Source organism: Perognathus longimembris, chromosome 23, assembly GCF_023159225.1.
Source record: "Perognathus longimembris pacificus isolate PPM17 chromosome 23, ASM2315922v1, whole genome shotgun sequence".
Lineage (NCBI taxonomy): Eukaryota > Metazoa > Chordata > Mammalia > Rodentia > Heteromyidae > Perognathus > Perognathus longimembris.
The window spans coordinates 27,060,331-27,078,315 of NC_063183.1; the positions used below are offsets into that span (position 1 = coordinate 27,060,331).

Here is a 17,985-nt window from a genome sequence, read left to right on the forward strand (position 1 = left end):
TTTCGTTATTGTTTGTACTAGGGCTTGAACTCAGGTCCTCACTTCCTGACTTGGCTTTTTCACGCAAAGCTGGCACGCCACTACTTGAACCACACCTCTGTATTCCGGCATTTTACTGGTTAACCGGAGCTGAGAATCTCACAGACTTTACCTGCCTTCAAACCGTGATCATCAGATCACATCCTCCCGATAGCTAGGATTACAGGCATGAGCCTCCAGTGCCTGGCTATCACAGCCTCCGTGATGGAGGCTGAACCGCTAGCATGAGGTTGTTGGGCCGTTACACCAACCACTTCTATTTTTATTATTATATTTTTACTATCTTTAAGCAGTGGTACAAAGAAGTTACCATTCAACAAATCAGTTTACGAATACAATGCCTCTGGATCAATGTCACCCCTTTACAAAACACTTTCTTTTTTCTTGTGCCAGTCCTGGGGCTTGAACTCAGAACTTGAGTATTTTCCCTTAGCTATTTTGCTTAAGGCTAGTGCTCTACCATTTGAGCTACAGCTCCTACTAACCACTTCTTATTAATCAGTTCCTTCCTTTTGCCTTTTCTTTCCAGATGGTAGGAAATGAAGCATAAGGAAAGAAAATTATTCTAGCTTCCTGCCCCCCCCCCCCGCCCCATACTTTAAAGTCTTGATTTGGTCGTTTTGGATAAGTAGTTTTGACAGTCTTGAATCCTTGAGTAAAAATAATTTACTCTTTAAGTTTCAGCTGGTTCTTTTCTAAAGATAGTATTTAGAAATAATAACATACCTTTTTTAACCTTAAGTACTTAGCACATAGAAGAGAAGCAGGTTGAAGGGTTTTGAGTGCATTCTCTCAACATGAGCATGAATATTGAAGTCATAATTCACAGGTGATTAGAAAGGGAAGTTTCAGGCTGAAAGGAGGGTTGACGTTGCACTACAACAAGAATCCTCTGCAGCAGGATTACATATTATAACATATATTAATAAGCCCAATAAAGTAACAATTATATGCATTATATGGGTGTTAGAATTAAAATGCAGAGATAGAACAAAGTAAACAGGTCTCAAGATACCAAAATACAGTTAAAAGAAAAGACACAGAATGAGTGGAAAGTGTGTGAGAATAGTAATAATAATAACAATAATATAGCAGAGAGAGCATTGCTTCATTGGACACGGATAGAAGGGAACTCAGCAACTCATGGGTGGGAATGGGAAGGAAGGGATGAGTGAAGGAGGGAACAGATGTTGCTAAACAAAAGGAACATAATGTACATAGCATCCGAAATGGAGAAAATGGTTTTATTGTTCATAGACTTTCGTAAGCTGTGTAGAGTAGAATGACAATTTTCATCATTGTGAAAGTTAAAATGTATACTGTGAAATATATGTAATAACTTAAACCCAATTAAATTGTTTAAATTAAAAAAATTATATGCATTATAATTCTAGGCAAATGTGTCTAGTTTCAGTATTCCTGCGCCATATTTTTTATTTCCTTACATAAGAAGACATAAGTTCATTGAAAGACTAACCCCCTTGAGGAAATGTGATCGGTCCATGTATAAATAGCTTTATTTAAGTCTTTGGCCGCCGACAGACCCAGTTCTTGCCAGTGTGAAAGTTATCGTTTGTGTCCTAGACAGCTGCTCAGGAAGCAGTTCTGCATGCATCTGGAAGCGGTACACCTCTGCTCTCCAAGGACTACTGCATGCTGTATAATCCGCTTTGGACAATGCTTCCAACTACCCTAGAAAATGCAGTAAGTACTTAAATCATGCTGACCATTTTATTCATGAAAATACCTGAAGACTGATAGTGAGCGGTCATTATGTTTTAGTATGTACACCAATTTTTATATTTGGTGATTAACAATTACCTTATTGATTTTTGCTTGCTTGATTTTTAAATACTTCTCTAAGCTTATTGCCAAAATATTTCTAATTTAAAAGAACACTGTGGTTGGTGTTGGTGCTGAGGATTGAACCCAGCGCCTCACCTAGGCCGAGTACACGTCTACATAGCACTGAGCTTGCCCACGCCACTAAAGAACATCGAAATACATTTACATGGGTGGGCGTCTCCCTGCTGCAAGGATGACTGTTACATTACAAGGCATTTCTTATTTTCAGACTTCCAGAAGCTTGATGGATCTGACAAGCACACCACTATGCAACCGTTCTGATCTTCTTCCTCTCCATGGCTTAAACAATAAAGCAGTGGTGGTACACTGGGGACCCTGCCATTTTCTTGAAAAAGCCAGAATTGCACAGACAGGGGGCGCTGATGCCTTGTTGGTCGCCAATAACAGTGTGTTCGTAAGTTCTAATAAATTCTTTTCAGCTCCTGACGTCAAATTTCATAAACATTGAGTTCACTCCTGTGTGTGTATGATTGAGAAGGAACTTTGAAAAATCTGATGGGAGGATTCTTTGTTTAAAAAACATTCTAGATCTAATAGGCATTTAATTGGATAGTTTTATAGAATGGTTTTATTCCTAGAGCAGAGAAGACTTCTTGAGAAACAAATACATATGCATGTGTATATTAAGTACAGATATGTGCATAGGTTGCAGGAGTAACATATATGATGTCTTCTGCAGTGTGTGGCAGATTAAGTTCATGTTAAAAGGATTCCATTTTGAGAACTTACATATTATTAAGAAAGAATTCCTGAAATTTTGTTTTATAATGATGAGATAGTGTTTACATTTATTAGAATAATGTATTTTATTTGTATTCAGTAAGTATATTAGTAGCTTGTAAATTTCATGATTGTTTTTCCTTTTAGGCTCCTCCCTCAGGGAATAGATCTGAATTTCAAGATGTGAAAATACCAATTGCATTTATAAGCCAAAAAGACTTTGAAGACATGAAGCAGGTAAATTAGTGATTACATATTAGATGAAATTTATAAATACAACTCATTCATCACTGACACTTGATTTTGACTGTGATGTATGTTCCATTTGCTAATAAGATCAAAGGTCTAGTAAGGTTTTGTTGTTGTTGTTGCTTTTCCTGGGGCTTGAACTCAGGGTCTGGACTCTGCCCCTGAGCTTCTTTTGCGCAAGGCTAGCACTCTACCATTTTTGAGCCACAGTGTCACTTCTGGCTTTTGCTGTTCATGTGGTGCTGAGGAATTGAACCCAGGGCTTCCTGCATGCTAGGCAATCACTCTACCACTAAGCCACGTTCCCAGCCCCTAGTAAGGTTTGTTTTTTGGTTTTAGTTTGGTTCTGGGGCTTGAACTCAGAGCCTGGGTACTGTCCCTATACTTCTTTTGCTCAGGCTAGTGCTCTGCCACTTGAGCCACAGCTCCACTTCTGGCTTTCTGGTAGTTTAGTGGTAATAAGAGTCTCATAGACTTTCCTGCCGGGGCTGGCTTCAAACCACAATCCTCACTTCTCAAACTCCTGAGTTGCTATGATTACAGGCATGAATCATCAGTGCCCTTAACCTAGCAAGTCTGTATTTGAGACACACTATCTCTCTTTTGTGACAAAGTGTCTAAAAGCCCAGGCTTTGAGTTCTTTTAGAATCCCTCCAATCATCTCTTACATCTTCATTTTATATCCTCAAACAAAATTTGATTGTAATGGTACACTTTCAAGATTTTCACTCCTCATATATTTGACTAGAGAATGTATCATGTTGTCTAGCCTTGACTGTCTGAAGTTTCCACTTCAGAATAAAATGTGAACTAGTATTGCTACACTGAATAGTAGAGTGAAAACTCATTTCTGTGTTTATCATTTTGCTTTTTAGACTCTTGGAAGTAACATTACTGTAAAAATGTATGTACCACCACGGCCTAACTTTGACTATACTATGGTGGTTATTTTTGCAATTTCTGTGTTCACTGTGGCATTAGGAGGATACTGGAGTGGACTTATTGAATTGTAAGTTTATCCAACTTTTATAATTTGTGAAAAATGGTTTAAAGTCTTTGCTTTATAATCATTTTAACTGTATGATGACATTTCAGATTTTCACCTGACCTCAGAACATTAACACCAGTTGTAGGGTTGTTCTTATTTGTCGTTTAGCTTTTTACTGAGAGGAAAAGAGAAGTGAGTTATTATACTATTGATTAATTACTCTGTTGATAAAACATTGAAGTCATTTCAAAGACTTTTTTTGGGTGGTGGTGGTGCCGGGGTTATAGGGCCTTGTGTTTGCTAGGCAGGTGCTCTACTTCTAGAGTCACACCTCTATTCCCTTTTTGCATTAGTTATTTGTGGTAGGGTCTTGCATTGTGCCTGAGCCAGGCTAGGCTGTGATCCTCCTACTTGTGCTTTCTTCTGTAACTGAGAATGACAGACACATGCCACAGCACGCAGCCACCGTGTTCCCTCATGGCTGGGTTAACAGATACATGCCACTGCACCCAGACAGTGGTTGAAACGGGATCTCATGAACCTCTTTATACCAACTTGGATTTGAACTACAATCCCTCAAACTCTCCTTTCACTGCATCTGGGTCAAAGACTCTTAAATTAACATATTTAATTCTTTCTCCCAGGAAAGGTGAAAATACTTAATATCCTAATATGCCTGTTTGTTCTCATCGGATAAAAATCATCAAGAGAAGGAACAGAATTTTTCAGTTCCTCCTGTATTGGGGCATAAACAATGTGGCCTCATTTTTTGGTTGGAATGTCAGGATATTAGGCATGTAGACATTTGGTGTATACCTAAAGCACAGGGTATGTAAGGTCTCAAATATCTAAGATCACATTCTACATGACTTCATAAACTATAATTTTCCAAAACCTATTGCTTCTCAAATTTTAACATGCATACATATTATCTGGAGGTTTTGTTAAAATATACGTTCACATTTAAAATTTGGATTTTTTTTTTTCTTACAAGCTCTCTAGTAATTGCTTGGTACATGAGCCACTTTTGCAGTTAGCAGAGTGTGTTAGTCAGCTTTTGTATCTGTGACAAAATGCCTGGGATAAACAGCTTAAAAGGTGAAAGATTCATTTTGGCTTCAGTGATTTCAGTTCTTGAAGTGATGAGGCCAAATCCAGTAAGGGTTGTTAAGAGAATTAGAAACAAGACAACTAAATATAGGTAGATGAAGCTATCTATGTCTTGTACTTCTTTATTTAAATTCTTCAAAATACATCGATGAGCACAAGGTAGGCCTGTAGTAAATACTATTGGTCAATAGAGATTAGTATTTACATTTAAGAGAAGCTAATAATTTAAGAAGTGCTTCACTGGAAGTGGTGCTGTGGCTCAAAGTGGTAGAGCACTCACCTTGAACTGAAGAGCTCAGGGACAGCACCCAAGCCCAGAGTTCAAGCTCTATGACTGACAAAAAAAAAGAAAAGAAGTGCTTCACTATCTCTAAGTTGATATTACTATGTAAGAAATGTTAGTTATAACTAGAAATGTATAATGTCAATGTAAATAGTTTCTGAATTAGATGGTGTGATTATCCACAAACATTGCTTATATAACAATGATTAAATATTTGTGTATATAACAGTGATTAAATATTTCTTTTTAGTGTTTAATTTTTAAATATAGTGCTTCTGTAATCAGAAACAAAATGGTGTTGATTTTTTAAAATATATTTGATAAAGGAATACTGAAGTTCCTGTGTGTGTTTATACAGAGAAAACTTAAAGACACTAACAAACACTGAGGAGAGAGAAACGAGGAAAAAGAAGGAAGAATATGTGACTTTCAGTCCTCTTACAGTTGTAGTGTTTGTGGTGATCTGCTGTGTTATGATGGTCTTACTGTATTTCTTCTACAAGTGGTTGGGTAAGAAGTCATATTTTATGTCCATTGCTTTTTGCCATACATTCGTTTTATTTCTTGAAAGCATTTTACCTAGAAAGGAACCAAGTAAAACTTTCTAGAAGTCCCTCAGCTCTTTTTGCTCAAGGCTAGCGCTCTACCACTTTGAGCCACAGCTCCACTTCTGATCTACTGGTGGTTACTAGGAGATAAGAATCTCACGTACTTTCTTGCCCTGGTTGGCACTGAACCAAGACCCTCAGATCTCAGCCTACTGTGTAGCTAGGATTACAGGTGTGAGCCACCAGTGCCCAGCTTTGAATTTTTTTTTAAATGCAGATTTAAAAAATATGCTATGTTTTGAGATAGTAACATTTGTCCATGAATTACTTGAGAGCTTGTTTGGAGGTTCTAGCGGGGAGCACAGCTACTCATTTACCCTTGACGGAAGACCGGTCCTCCTCCCTCAGGGATGGTTGGATGGTCAGCCTCTTCAATGTAGCTTCGGGAGGGATCCACACGGAACAGTGAAGGAGGAAGGGGGCATCTGCCTAGCCAGCCAGATCAACCAAATCAACATCTTCATGAGTTACTTGAAAGGACTGCTTATAGTCCTGAAGTTTCCCCACAGATAAAGAATTACAGCCTAGTATCTAAGCTATGGACTAAGACTTTATGGCGGTTACATCAAGAGCATTTTTCAAATTACTGATTTTTGCCTCTGATTACCCTCAAATATAGTTGATCTTGTTTTACTACTACAAATAGGATCATTCTATATGTATAAGTATTTGCCTATGAACTAGAAGCTAACTGGTATCTCATCTTATTATGCTGCTGAGAGGGAGGACAAGAACAGCACTTGCATTATATTGGCATTATAACTAACTTTAGTAACCTTACACTCAACCTTCAATTGTTTGATCCATATCTGATATAGTAATAGTGGTCTTTGATAGAAAAGTGAAACTTCTATCTTGTCCTAAAGCATATTTTATCTTATGATGAAAAATTTCTTTTTTTTTTTTTCTTTTTCTTTTTTCTTGTTGGTCGTGGGGCTTGAACTATGGACCTGGGCACTGTCCCTAAGCTCTTCAGCTCACGGCTAGCACTCTACTACTTGAGCCACAGCGCCACTTCTGGTTTTTTGGTGGTTAAGTGGAGATAAGAGTCTCACAGACTTTCTTGACTGGGCTGGCTTTGAACTGCAGTCCTCAGATCTCAGCCTCCTGAGTAGCTAAGAATACAAGTGTGAAGCACTAGCATCCAGCAAGAAATTTCTTTAAGCTTACTGCTCTTTCAAGAGCTGACATTGTTTAGATATAAATTTTGTTTTGTATACGAAGACCATTCAACCTCAGAGTTATCCCAGGACATGGGGCTTAATTATGACTCTGGCAATGCCTTGTATTATGGTAACAAGATTTTGTTTACCACAGGATAGTTCCTATTGTTAAAATTATTAGTGTCTCTTGATACATTACAAATTTTCTAAGGTTATTATGTCACTTTATAATTAAGACATGGTTAAGAAAGAAACTGAAAGTGAGTTATGTTAACTAAATAGATACAGTGTGATAGTGAATGTGACACTAAAATTCTAGGAGGGCCTCAAGAAGCTTGTTGGGCAACTTTAGTAGGTAACTTACCAAAATCAGTGACTATGTGCTCACATTACCATACATAACTTATGATAAAAATAACGAGTAACACATACAAAGCCTGCATGTACTACATACTCTTCTCAGTATTTGTTTTAAGTTTCCTAAAATTAAGAAGAATTTGAAAATTTCAGGTAAACTTGTATTTCAATTGTTAAATTTTTAAAGGAAGTTCAGAAAAGAAAGATATCCTAAAGTACAGTAATCTCCCTTTGTAACAACAAAGAGATCACTGATCTTGGTTTTAAATAACTCTGAGAAAAGTTGGATAATACAGAAAAATACCTGTCAGTTTTAATGACCTTAAGGTCATATCATAACAAAGAGGTTTGTTTAAATGGGTTTGGTTTTACCACAGGTCAAGTTGTTACAGACATACAGACACATTCTTTTTTTTTTTTTTTTTTTTTTTTTTTTTTGGCAAGTCCTGGGGCTTGGACTCAGGGCCTGAGCACTGTCCCTGGCTTCTTTTTGCTCAAGGCTAGCACTCTGCCACTTGAGCCACAGCGCCACTTCTGGCCATTTTCTGTATATGTGGTGCTGGGGAATTGAACCCAGGGCCTCATGTATAAGAGGCAAGCACTCTTGCCACTAGGCCATATCCCCAGCCCCAGACACATTCTTTATAGCAGAATTCATATAACATGGTTAATGTCTTAAGACAGGTATTAACTTTCATTCCTAAGGTGAATTTCTAAAAATGTTTCTAAAAAGGTTTGTTAGTACTTTATTCCTTATAAATTAAATATTCATAAATATCTGTAATTCATTTTATTTTATCATTATGAGACATGTCACTTGGAATTACTAAATGATAGGAAATATAGATCCTCTTTAGCCTCTAAGCAGTTCTACCAATGCATATTGGAAGTAAAACAATACCTAAAATGCCTGCTTCTAAAATTCAGAATCTAAATATTTTTAGCCTAGTAACAAATTCAGATAATAAAATAGTCGCTGCATTAAATGTATCATGATCTAATTAAGAGAGCCAAAAAATAATATTGATTGGGTAAATACTTTATCACATTTTCTTGTGTTATATAATTTGATTTCTTTTTTTTCTAGTTTATGTTATAATAGCAATTTTCTGCATAGCATCAGCAATGAGTCTGTACAACTGTCTGGCTGCACTAATTCGTAAGATACCATATGGACAATGCACGTATGTATATCTCCTAGAGAATGTATAATATTGATCACTTAATATGAGGAAAAGGAGGAGTGTTCTTTTAAACCTGTGCAGTCCAATAAACAGTAGACTTATGGCAGTTTGGATGTAAACTAACTCAAGTTAAATTAAATTTTTGAAAATTTTAATGTTTTACTCTCAGACACACTTTAAGAATTGAGTAGCCATGTGTGGCTCATGCCCACTATACTGGACAGCACAAATCTAGAACATTTCATCCCCATAAAAAGTTCAGATGTACTGATCATCATGTGTCAGTTGTTCTACTAACAGTAGTGGCTGATAAGTCAATATTTCATTCACTTGTGAGTGGCTTATGTTTTCACTTTTTCTATCAAGGAAACACTGTACTTAATCTACACCATAAACTAAACAATTTCATTCTGTTTTTTAGGATTACGTGTCGTGGCAAAAGCATTGAAGTGAGACTTCTTTTTCTCTCTGGACTATGCATAGCTGTAGCTGTTGTTTGGGCTGTGTTTAGAAATGAGGATAGGTATGAATACTTGATATATTCACTGTTAGATTGAAGGATGGATTGTTTTATATCTTGCCTTAATACTTATTCATTACAGTCGCTATGGAATTATTATACTTTTATCCAAGAACACATGTTGAAAGAAGCTACCTTTTATTTATTTATTTTTATTTACTTATTTTTTGTCAGTTGTAGGGAAGCTACTTTTTAAATGAGCAAATCTTATGCTAATGATTTGACCTTATGCAGAGAAGGAAATATGAGTTACGAGTTAAATACCTAGATTTTAAGAATATACTTAAGTATGATATATTACAGTGGAATTCAATCTAACCCTAAAAAATAAAAATCTTCATGAACTGATAAGGCAGTGATTTCCAGGATATGCTATTTAAAATTTTGTATTATTAAGTAGTTGTACAAAGAGGTTATAGTTCTACAAGTCAAATTAAGTACAATGCCACCTGATGAGTATCACCCCTTCCATTCTCACCCATTACTTTCTCTCCCATCCCTCCCTTCAACTAGGATATATTTTTGAGTGAAAAGGGAAAGTGTGAAAGTACACATAGACTATGCTGCTTTTTCTGTTAAGAGTGAAGGGGTGTACAAAGTATCTGTCCATTCGCAGAGATACAGAAGGGATCTACCCTTTGCAGGAAGAATAATCTAAAAAATAAATACTTGGGCTTATTTAATGACATATCAATAAAGCTTTGGATCACCTATTAGACTGAATAGTCTAAGATTTGGTAAATAGAGTCCATGCAACTTGATGCAGTTTCATGTATGAGTAGTGATTAGTAATTATGTATGTCAGTTTCCGGTAGAGTAAGTTCCAAGTGCTCTCACTTAGGTTCAAGCTGTCTGGATATATATCAACAGTAGTGACCCTTGTGAAGAGCTAGCTTTCTGGAAAGAGACTTATATAAGCCCAAAGATTAAGGCAAATGTCTGCTTATATCTTATATATGTTCTTCCAAAGTAGCCTTTCAACTTTTTCTTAGTAAAATAATGAATATGTTACAAAATGGGAATAATATGGTTGTCATTTATTTTTTTAAGAAAATTTTGCATCTAAAACTATCTGAATAAAACAATAGGGTCATTTCTTCTTTATTTTAGGTGGGCTTGGGTTTTACAGGATATCTTGGGCATTGCTTTCTGCCTGAATTTAATTAAGACACTGAAGTTACCCAATTTCAAGGTAAAGTATACTACTTTGCTAACTAAAATAATATCTTCTTCGTTTGCTTTCGGTGTTACTGAGTTACTGGGTTTGAATTCTGGGCTTTATGTGCTTACTGGGAGAGCGCTTCCACACTTGTGTCACATCGTCAAATTTTCTTCTTTTTTTTTTTTTAATTGTTCTAGGCCTTGAATTCAGAGCCTGAGTGCTGTCCTTGAGCTTCTGCTCAAGGCTAGCACCCTACCACTTGAGCAACAGCTCTACTCTGGCCTTTTCTGAGTAGTTTATTGGAGATAGTAGTCTTACAGACATTCCTGCCCAGGCTGGTTATCCTCCTGAGTAGCTAGGATTACAGGCATGAGCCACCAGTGCCTGGCTCCAAGTGTTTTCTTTTTAAAACCAATGTATGAAGGTCTATCCAGGTGCTAGTGGCTCACAGCTGTAATCCTAGCTACTCAGGAGGCTGAGATCTGAGGAATGCAGTTCAAAGCCAGTCGAGGCAGGAAAGCCCATAATACTCTTATCTCCAATTAGCTATCTGAAAACAAGAAGTGATGCTGTGGCTCAATGTGGTAGGGCACTAGCCTTGAGTTAAAAAGCCTAGGGACAGTGTCCAGGCCCTGAGTTCAAGCCTTATGAATTAACAACCAAACATATATATATATATATATATATATATATATATATAATTTGCATCCACTCTTTTTTTTTTCTCCAGTCCTGGGGCTTGAACTCAGGACCTGGGCACTGCCCCTGAGCTTCTTTTTGTACAAGGCTAGCACTCTACCATTTGAGCCCTAGCTCCACTTCTGTTTTTTTTTTTTTTTCTGTTTTACGGGGTACTGAGGAATTGAACCCAGGGCTTCATGCATGCTAGGCAAGCGCTCTACCGCTAAGCCACCTTCCCAGCCTGTGCTGGGAATGCACACAGGCTCAATGCCTGTATGCCTCTTTATATTTATGTGAGGGGGGGGGAAAAGGCACCATGTTAAATGTACTGTTTCTTGAAATTTTATAAATATATAACCTTAGTAACCACCATGCCAATGAAGTTCTGAACATTTCTCATCTCTTCACGAAGCTCTATCCTTTTGTGATTAATCCTAACCCTAGGCAAAGACAACCACTGCTTTGCTAGCTAAAAACATATTTCATCATTCATATACCCAACTCATAGAATTCTTATAAGACTGAATATCAAGGGAGAACATTTCTTTGACTCAGTGATCTTTTTTTCTAAACAAATTGGATAAAAGTGATGACGGCTTTAATGTTTGTAGAACAGCACTAGACAATTATAACCATAGGACACATTTTAAAATAGTATTCAAATGTATTTTCACATGTTATTTGTATTTGCAAAATGCATTAATCTCTTAATTTAGGTAAGAGAAGTTTGACCTTTAACCTTATTTTTTTTCTCAACAGTCATGTGTGATACTTCTAGGCCTTCTCCTCCTCTATGATGTTTTTTTTGTTTTCATAACACCATTCATCACAAAGGTATGATCATTGTTTATATTTTCTGAACACAGGAAGAAGCATGCCAAAAGTTGAGAATCTTAACCTAGCCTCTAGTTTTTCAGACATGTACTACTCAGTGAAGTAGGATTCCATCAGGAAAATTCATTGAAACTGGCCTTTTAATACTTGATATATTCCAGCCCCCTCTTCCCCCAAAAATGTCTTCTGACTGATGTAAAAATGAGAATGTCTACAATCTTTCTTCTCTTTTAAAAGTAATTTTTCTTAGCCAAGCGTGTAACCCCAGATTTAGAAGGCTGAGATAGGAAAATCATGATTTCAAGGACAGCCTAAGCTATATAGAGCTTCCTGCCTCAAAAAAAAAAATAAAATAAAATAAAAAAAGAAGTAATGCCAAGCGCTGGTAGCTCACACTTTAACCCTATGTATGTACTCAGGAGGCTAAGGTCTGAAGATCTCAGTTCAAAGCCAGCCCAGTCAGGAAAGTCCATAAGACTCTTATCTCCAATTAACCACCAAAAAGCCAGAGGTGGGGATGTGGCTCAAGTGGTAGATTACCAGTCTTAAACTGAAACACTGAGGAACAGTGCCCGGGCCCTGAGTTCAAGCCCCAGAACTAGCACAAAATCAAAACAAAACAAAGTATAGTACTCAGCTCTCTTTAAATGTATGGGAGGGAGTCACTGGGGATCTTTATTAAATGTTTTAAGTAACAACTAGAAAATTAGCCAGGGACTGGGAATATGGCCTAGTGGCAAGAGTGCTCGCCTCGTACACATGAAGCCCTGGGTTCAATTCCTCAGCATCACATATATACAAAAGGCCAGAAGTGGCGCTGTGGCTCAAGTGGCAGAGTTCTAGCCTTGAGTAAAAAAAAGAATCCAGGGACTGTGCTCAGGCCCAGAGTTCAAGCCCCAGGACTGCCAAAAAAAGAAAGAAGGAAAGAAAAAAAATTAGCCAAATTAACTATCTCGAAATTTGATCACAACCTGGGAATATTCTTTCTATTATTAATAGTTTTTCTTACTAAAACTGCTATGATTTAACCCTTGTATAACCAAAAGCTTAGCATGAGAAAAAGATTCTCTGAGGCAGGGATTTTTTTTTTTTTTTTGCCAGTCCTGGGCCTTGAACTCAGGGCCTGAGCACTGTCCCTGGCTTCTTTTTTGCTCAAGGCTAACACTCTGCCACTTGAGCCATAGCACCACTTCCGGCCATTTTCTATATATGTGGTGCTGAGGAGTCGAACCCAGGGCTTCATGTATATGAGGCAAGCACTCTTGCCACTAGGCCATATTTCCAGCCCCTGAAGCAGGGATTTTATCTTCTCATTCAGCTTATATATCAATGAAATGCTTTTAAAAATACTCAAGTGCTTTCTCTTGTGTAACCTTCCCACGGAAAGTATTATAGTGAGACATGTTTTCCTAAAACTGAGCAAGTGTCTTCCCTCATCATTTTCCTCATATATTTATACTGTGAAACCTAAAATGGGTTCTCTGGCATTCTTAGGGTGCTACTTCTAAATGTTCCCCCACTACAATAGATTGGACTTGCAGGAAAAAAGGTTTTAATAAACTCCTTATTTATATGACCTACATAAAAGATTTCATCAGACTCAGAGAGGGAATTTCAGGAGGCCAATGTTTTGTTTGGAACATAGGAAGGCTGGGCTGAAGTTGGGTAGGAGTCAGACAAGGAATATATCACATATTCTATATAGAGCTGTCTTCTTATATCTGCTTTCATTGTTCTATTATTGTAGTGAGCAGTCAGGTCCTATGTATATTTATTCAAATAAAGTTATGTGTGTCCATTACAAAGCTAAATTTAAAAGATTTTAGTATATCCTTCTCTAATGTTGCTTAAAATGACTAGGAACCCTAACACTGCATAATAGGTAACTGAAAGTACTTGAAATGTTAGATTTACTATTTCAGGACAATACAAAGCTCAGGATACATTTGAGTCATCTACGTGTGATTTATTTGTCCATTTCTGATGATTACTGAACTCTGCTAAAGTGAAACCATATGCTAGGTTTTAGATAACTTCGATTTTTGCTATCTGCAGAAACTGAGGATGAAAGTCATATGTTATGGGCTTTATATCATTCTAAATAGGGGCATATTGTTGTAGTCAGATGACTACAGAACGTCTTTTCTTCTTCCTTCTCAATTTTAGAATGGTGAGAGTATTATGGTTGAACTTGCAGCTGGACCTTTTGGAAACACGGAAAAGGTAGGGATGGCAGTAAGACAGAAATGGCTGCCCAGTGTATGTAGTGTATCCAGTTCATAATGTTGCCTTCTTATGTAATCCATTGGTCATGTAGTGCATGTGAAGGTATTGTACAACTTATTTCTCAAAAATATAGCCCTTTTCTTAGTTATTCTAAATTATTAAATACCTATTGACTTGGGTTTCATCCTAGAATGATGGAAACTTTGTGGAAGCCACTGCTCAGCCCTCAGCTCCCCATGAGAAAGTAAGGATTGTATTTCAGATATGTTCATTGGATTTTAAGACATACCCTCTGAGGCAAGACTCTTCTTTGGGGAAAAAAAAATCTAATTCAAGGTCTGAGTCCTATTTTTGGTAAAAAGAAAAAAAAACACCTAAAAGTTAGATATGGGGATAGTGGATTAATATAATTACTCCTACGTGGGTTTCATTTTACCAAAATTACATATCTTTCTGTCGAGCTTTCTATACATGGAGAGTGTTTCTGTGTTGTCTAGTCTATGATCTCTGATTTCAAGGGTTTTTTTTTTTGTTTAATGTCAAGTTTAAAAAATGTCAAACATTCTGTTAGTCCTTTCCTTTTCAAAAGAAATTTGAGAAGAGTTTTATTGGTGGCCTTTCCCTTTTTCCCCCTTTCTTATTTTACAGTTACCAGTAGTTATCAGGGTCCCAAAGCTGATGTATTTCTCAGTAATGAATGTGTGCATCCTGCCTGTTTCCTTATTGGGTTTTGGAGACATTATTGTACCTGGTAAGTGACTTTAACAGTTTTGGTAAAAGTATACTGATGGTTTAAAATGTACCAAGTTTGTTAAAAGTTGCCTTTTCTATATTGTATGTTTCTGGATGTCACTGGAGTTGATCAGTGAGAATGATAGAAAAAAAATGAAAACCATTTTGAGCAGTACCTGGATAAAGCCTAATAGGCAACAACCCAAGCAAAATCAATGGTGGTTCAAAAAAGTCTCTAAAAGGAAACAGGATCAGTTTAGTCTTCTTTCCTAGAGAAGTATATTTTTGTCACTTTTTTGAAGTTGAAGATAATAATGCCAAGAATATGGTGTTTAATTGGTTTATGATGATATATATTTTAAGGAAGTGTTTTAGGGATGTTAGCAAGGTCAGGTTCAAGAGGAGAGACTGGCACAAGTTTGGATGGCTTTATAATACCGAGTCAGTCTATAGGACTACCTTCTCCTGGTAGTTCCTTTAGATCAACCTTATTTCCCTCACTGGGTTACCTATAGAGCAAACTTAATCCTGGACATGTAACAATGTAGTTTAGCTTTCTTCATTCTTGTAACTCTATTTTTGTCAGCTGTGGGGCTTGAACCCAGGGCCTGGACACTGTCCCTGAGCTCTTTTGCTTGAAGCTAGTGTTCTACCGCATTGAGCCACAGCACTACAGCCTGTAGTTTAGCTTTCTGTGCCCATAGCCACTCCACAGACATGGTGACCATTGGTAAAACAACTCAGACTTTGCGTAAGAACAGTGGTCAACATTAACCCCATGAAGGGCAATAAGGGCAAGAACTCTGTATGCCCAGGGGCTGGAAGCAGATTGGCTGTGGTGGCAAATTTAGCTGACTTTCTGGAAAAAAGCTAAAACTACCAAGAAGATTGTGTATTAAGTGCTTAATACTTGTAGATCTAAGTGAATGCTGGCATTAGAAGTGTGAGCATTTTGAACTGGGGAAAAAAAATAGACAAAACACCAAGTAATCCAGTTCTGTTTCATCTTTTATTATGAAGGCAATAAAATCTTGAGGTTATGCTCATAAGAAATAATCAGAGTTTGGAAGTAATTAGCCGGGCATGGTGGCACACAGCTATAATCCTAGTACTTGGGAAGCTGAGGCAGCAGAATCAGGAGTTTGAGGCTGACTAGAGGCAACATAGTGAGATCTGATGTCGAAAACATGCACACGTACTTAATAATCACATTTTTTGCCAGCTGAGCGCTTGTCCTCTTGACTCCCTATTATGGATGATGAGGAATCCTGGCTTTCCTGTGAAAGTCCTTCTATATTTACCCAGAGAGAGAGGTGATCAGTGTTCTCTTGTGATTTGGCATGGCAGAGTCCACTGTAGCAGCACTCTTAGTTCAGTGAACCTCCAAGTAATCCGTAAAGCAGCAAAAGCATTCTGCCAAGTATCTTAGTGGTCTTTGAGCTTCTTCAAACTTGTCCCTGATTTTGCCAGTATGCGTGTTCCTTAAGACCTTATACATAATCCCTGGCATAGAAGTGGTCAAAGGTTTTAAATATGTTTCACTGAGTTATTGTCTATACATGACACTAAGAGCTAAATCCGCAGTATTGTGTGTGTGCATGCGTGCACATGCTCTAGTACTGGGGCTAGAGCTTGGGGCTTGAGCACTGTCTTGGCTTTTTCACTCAAGGCTGATATTCTACCATTTGAACTGCATTCCCCACTTCCAAGAGCTAAATTTTGACTATAGGGAGAGAGTACATTTTTTATTTTATTTTATTTATTTTATTTTATTATTATTATTTTTTTGGCCAGTCCTGGGCCTTGGACTCAGGGCCTGAGCACTGTCCCTGGCTTCCTTTTTGCTCAAGGCTAGCACTCTGCCACTTGAGCTACAGAGCCACTTTTGGCCGTTTTCTGTATATGTGGTGCTGGGGAATCGAACCCAGGGCCTCATATGTATACGAGGCAAGCTCTCTCGCCACTAGGCCATATCCCCAGCCCCGAGAGTACATTTTTTAAAACATGGAAATGTGAACATCAAATAATGTAATAATAACAGAGAACTTATTATATACAGACCAAAACTCATTTAACTCAAGCAACTTGTAAAGATACTCAAATTGTTCATTTATATTTTTTGTTTTAATACTGGGGCCTGAACTCAGTGCCCAAGGTGCTGTCCCTGTCTTGTTTGTTTGTTTAGATGGGTTTGGTTATTGTTTTCTTTGTGGTACTTAGGGCCTCATGCTTACTAGGCAAGTCGTACCTCCTGCCCTTTTTATTTTTAGCTAGTTTTCAGATAGGTCTCATGTTTTTGCCCAGGCTGGCCTGGGACCACACTTTCCTGTAGTGTTCTGCATAGCTGAGATGACGCCTAGCTTATTTGTTGAGATGGAGGTCTCACTTTTGTCCAGGCTAGCCCCCAACCGTGATTTTTCTGATCTCCAGCTTTAGAGTAGCTGGAGTTACAGGAGTGAGTCCCATATATATATATATATATATATATATATATATATATATATTTTTTTTTTTTTTGGCCAGTCCTGGGCCTTGGACTCAGGGCCTGAGCACTGTCCCTGGCTTCTCTTTGCCCAAGGCTAGCACTCTGCCACTTGAGCCACAGCGCCACTTCTGGCCATTTTCTGTATATGTGGTGCTGGGGAATCGAACCCAGGGCCTCATGTATACGAGGCAAGCACTCTTGCCACTAGGCCATATCCCCAGTCCCCCCCCATATATATATTTTTTACTCAATATATTTTAAATGAGATATTTAAAAAACATGAACACTCTTCAGTATCTTGGGGAGGTATTTAAAATACAGTATTAAAATATGTTAGCATGTAAAACTTTGTCAGAGTTTAAAGGTTTTTTTTGTTGTTTTAGTTTTTGTTGGTATTGATCATGGGGTTGAACTCAGGACATGGGTGCTGTCCCCAAGCTTCTTCTACTCAAGGCCAGCACTCTACCACTTGAGCCACTGCTGTACTTGTGACTTTTTTGGTGATTTATTGGAGATAAGAGTTTCATAGACTTTCCTACCTCAGTTGTTTTTGTTTTTTTTTTGTTGTTGTTGGTTTTTTTTTTGGCCAGTCCTGGGCCTTGGACTCAGGGCCTGAGCACTGTCCCTGGCTTCTTCCCGCTCAAGGCTAGCACTCTGCCACTTGAGCCACAGCGCCGCTTCTGGCCGTTTTCTGTATATGTGGTGCTGGGGAATCAAACCTAGGGCCTCGTGTATCCGAGGCAGGCACTCTTGCCACTAGGCTATATCCCCAGCCCCC

The 17,985-nt window shown here is 37.8% G+C and overlaps 1 protein-coding gene and 1 long non-coding RNA gene across 4 annotated transcripts in view; one reads left to right on the forward strand and one right to left on the reverse strand.

The window, feature by feature from the left end:
- Positions 1-17,985, forward strand: part of Sppl2a (signal peptide peptidase like 2A) — an 88,518-nt gene that overhangs the window by 54,621 nt on the left and 15,912 nt on the right. The window contains exons 3-14 of one of the 3 annotated variants that reach the window (XM_048332433.1): positions 1,624-1,743; positions 2,114-2,299; positions 2,773-2,862; positions 3,750-3,883; positions 5,614-5,765; positions 8,471-8,567; positions 8,989-9,090; positions 10,198-10,279; positions 11,690-11,764; positions 13,931-13,987; positions 14,181-14,234; positions 14,639-14,741. In XM_048332433.1, coding sequence (XP_048188390.1) covers positions 1,624-1,743; positions 2,114-2,299; positions 2,773-2,862; positions 3,750-3,883; positions 5,614-5,765; positions 8,471-8,567; positions 8,989-9,090; positions 10,198-10,279; positions 11,690-11,764; positions 13,931-13,987; positions 14,181-14,234; positions 14,639-14,741 — 1,252 coding nt within the window. The remainder of the gene's footprint in view (positions 1-1,623; positions 1,744-2,113; positions 2,300-2,772; positions 2,863-3,749; positions 3,884-5,613; positions 5,766-8,470; positions 8,568-8,988; positions 9,091-10,197; positions 10,280-11,689; positions 11,765-13,930; positions 13,988-14,180; positions 14,235-14,638; positions 14,742-17,985) is intronic. The other 2 variants (XM_048332432.1, XM_048332434.1) reach the window with 2 other exon arrangements.
- On the reverse strand, positions 5,994-7,793 carry LOC125340673. Its single transcript, XR_007208802.1, has 3 exons — positions 7,656-7,793; positions 6,556-6,756; positions 5,994-6,516 (listed from the first exon to the last, which is right to left on the reverse strand). It is a non-coding gene; the product is annotated as an uncharacterized LOC125340673 (long non-coding RNA).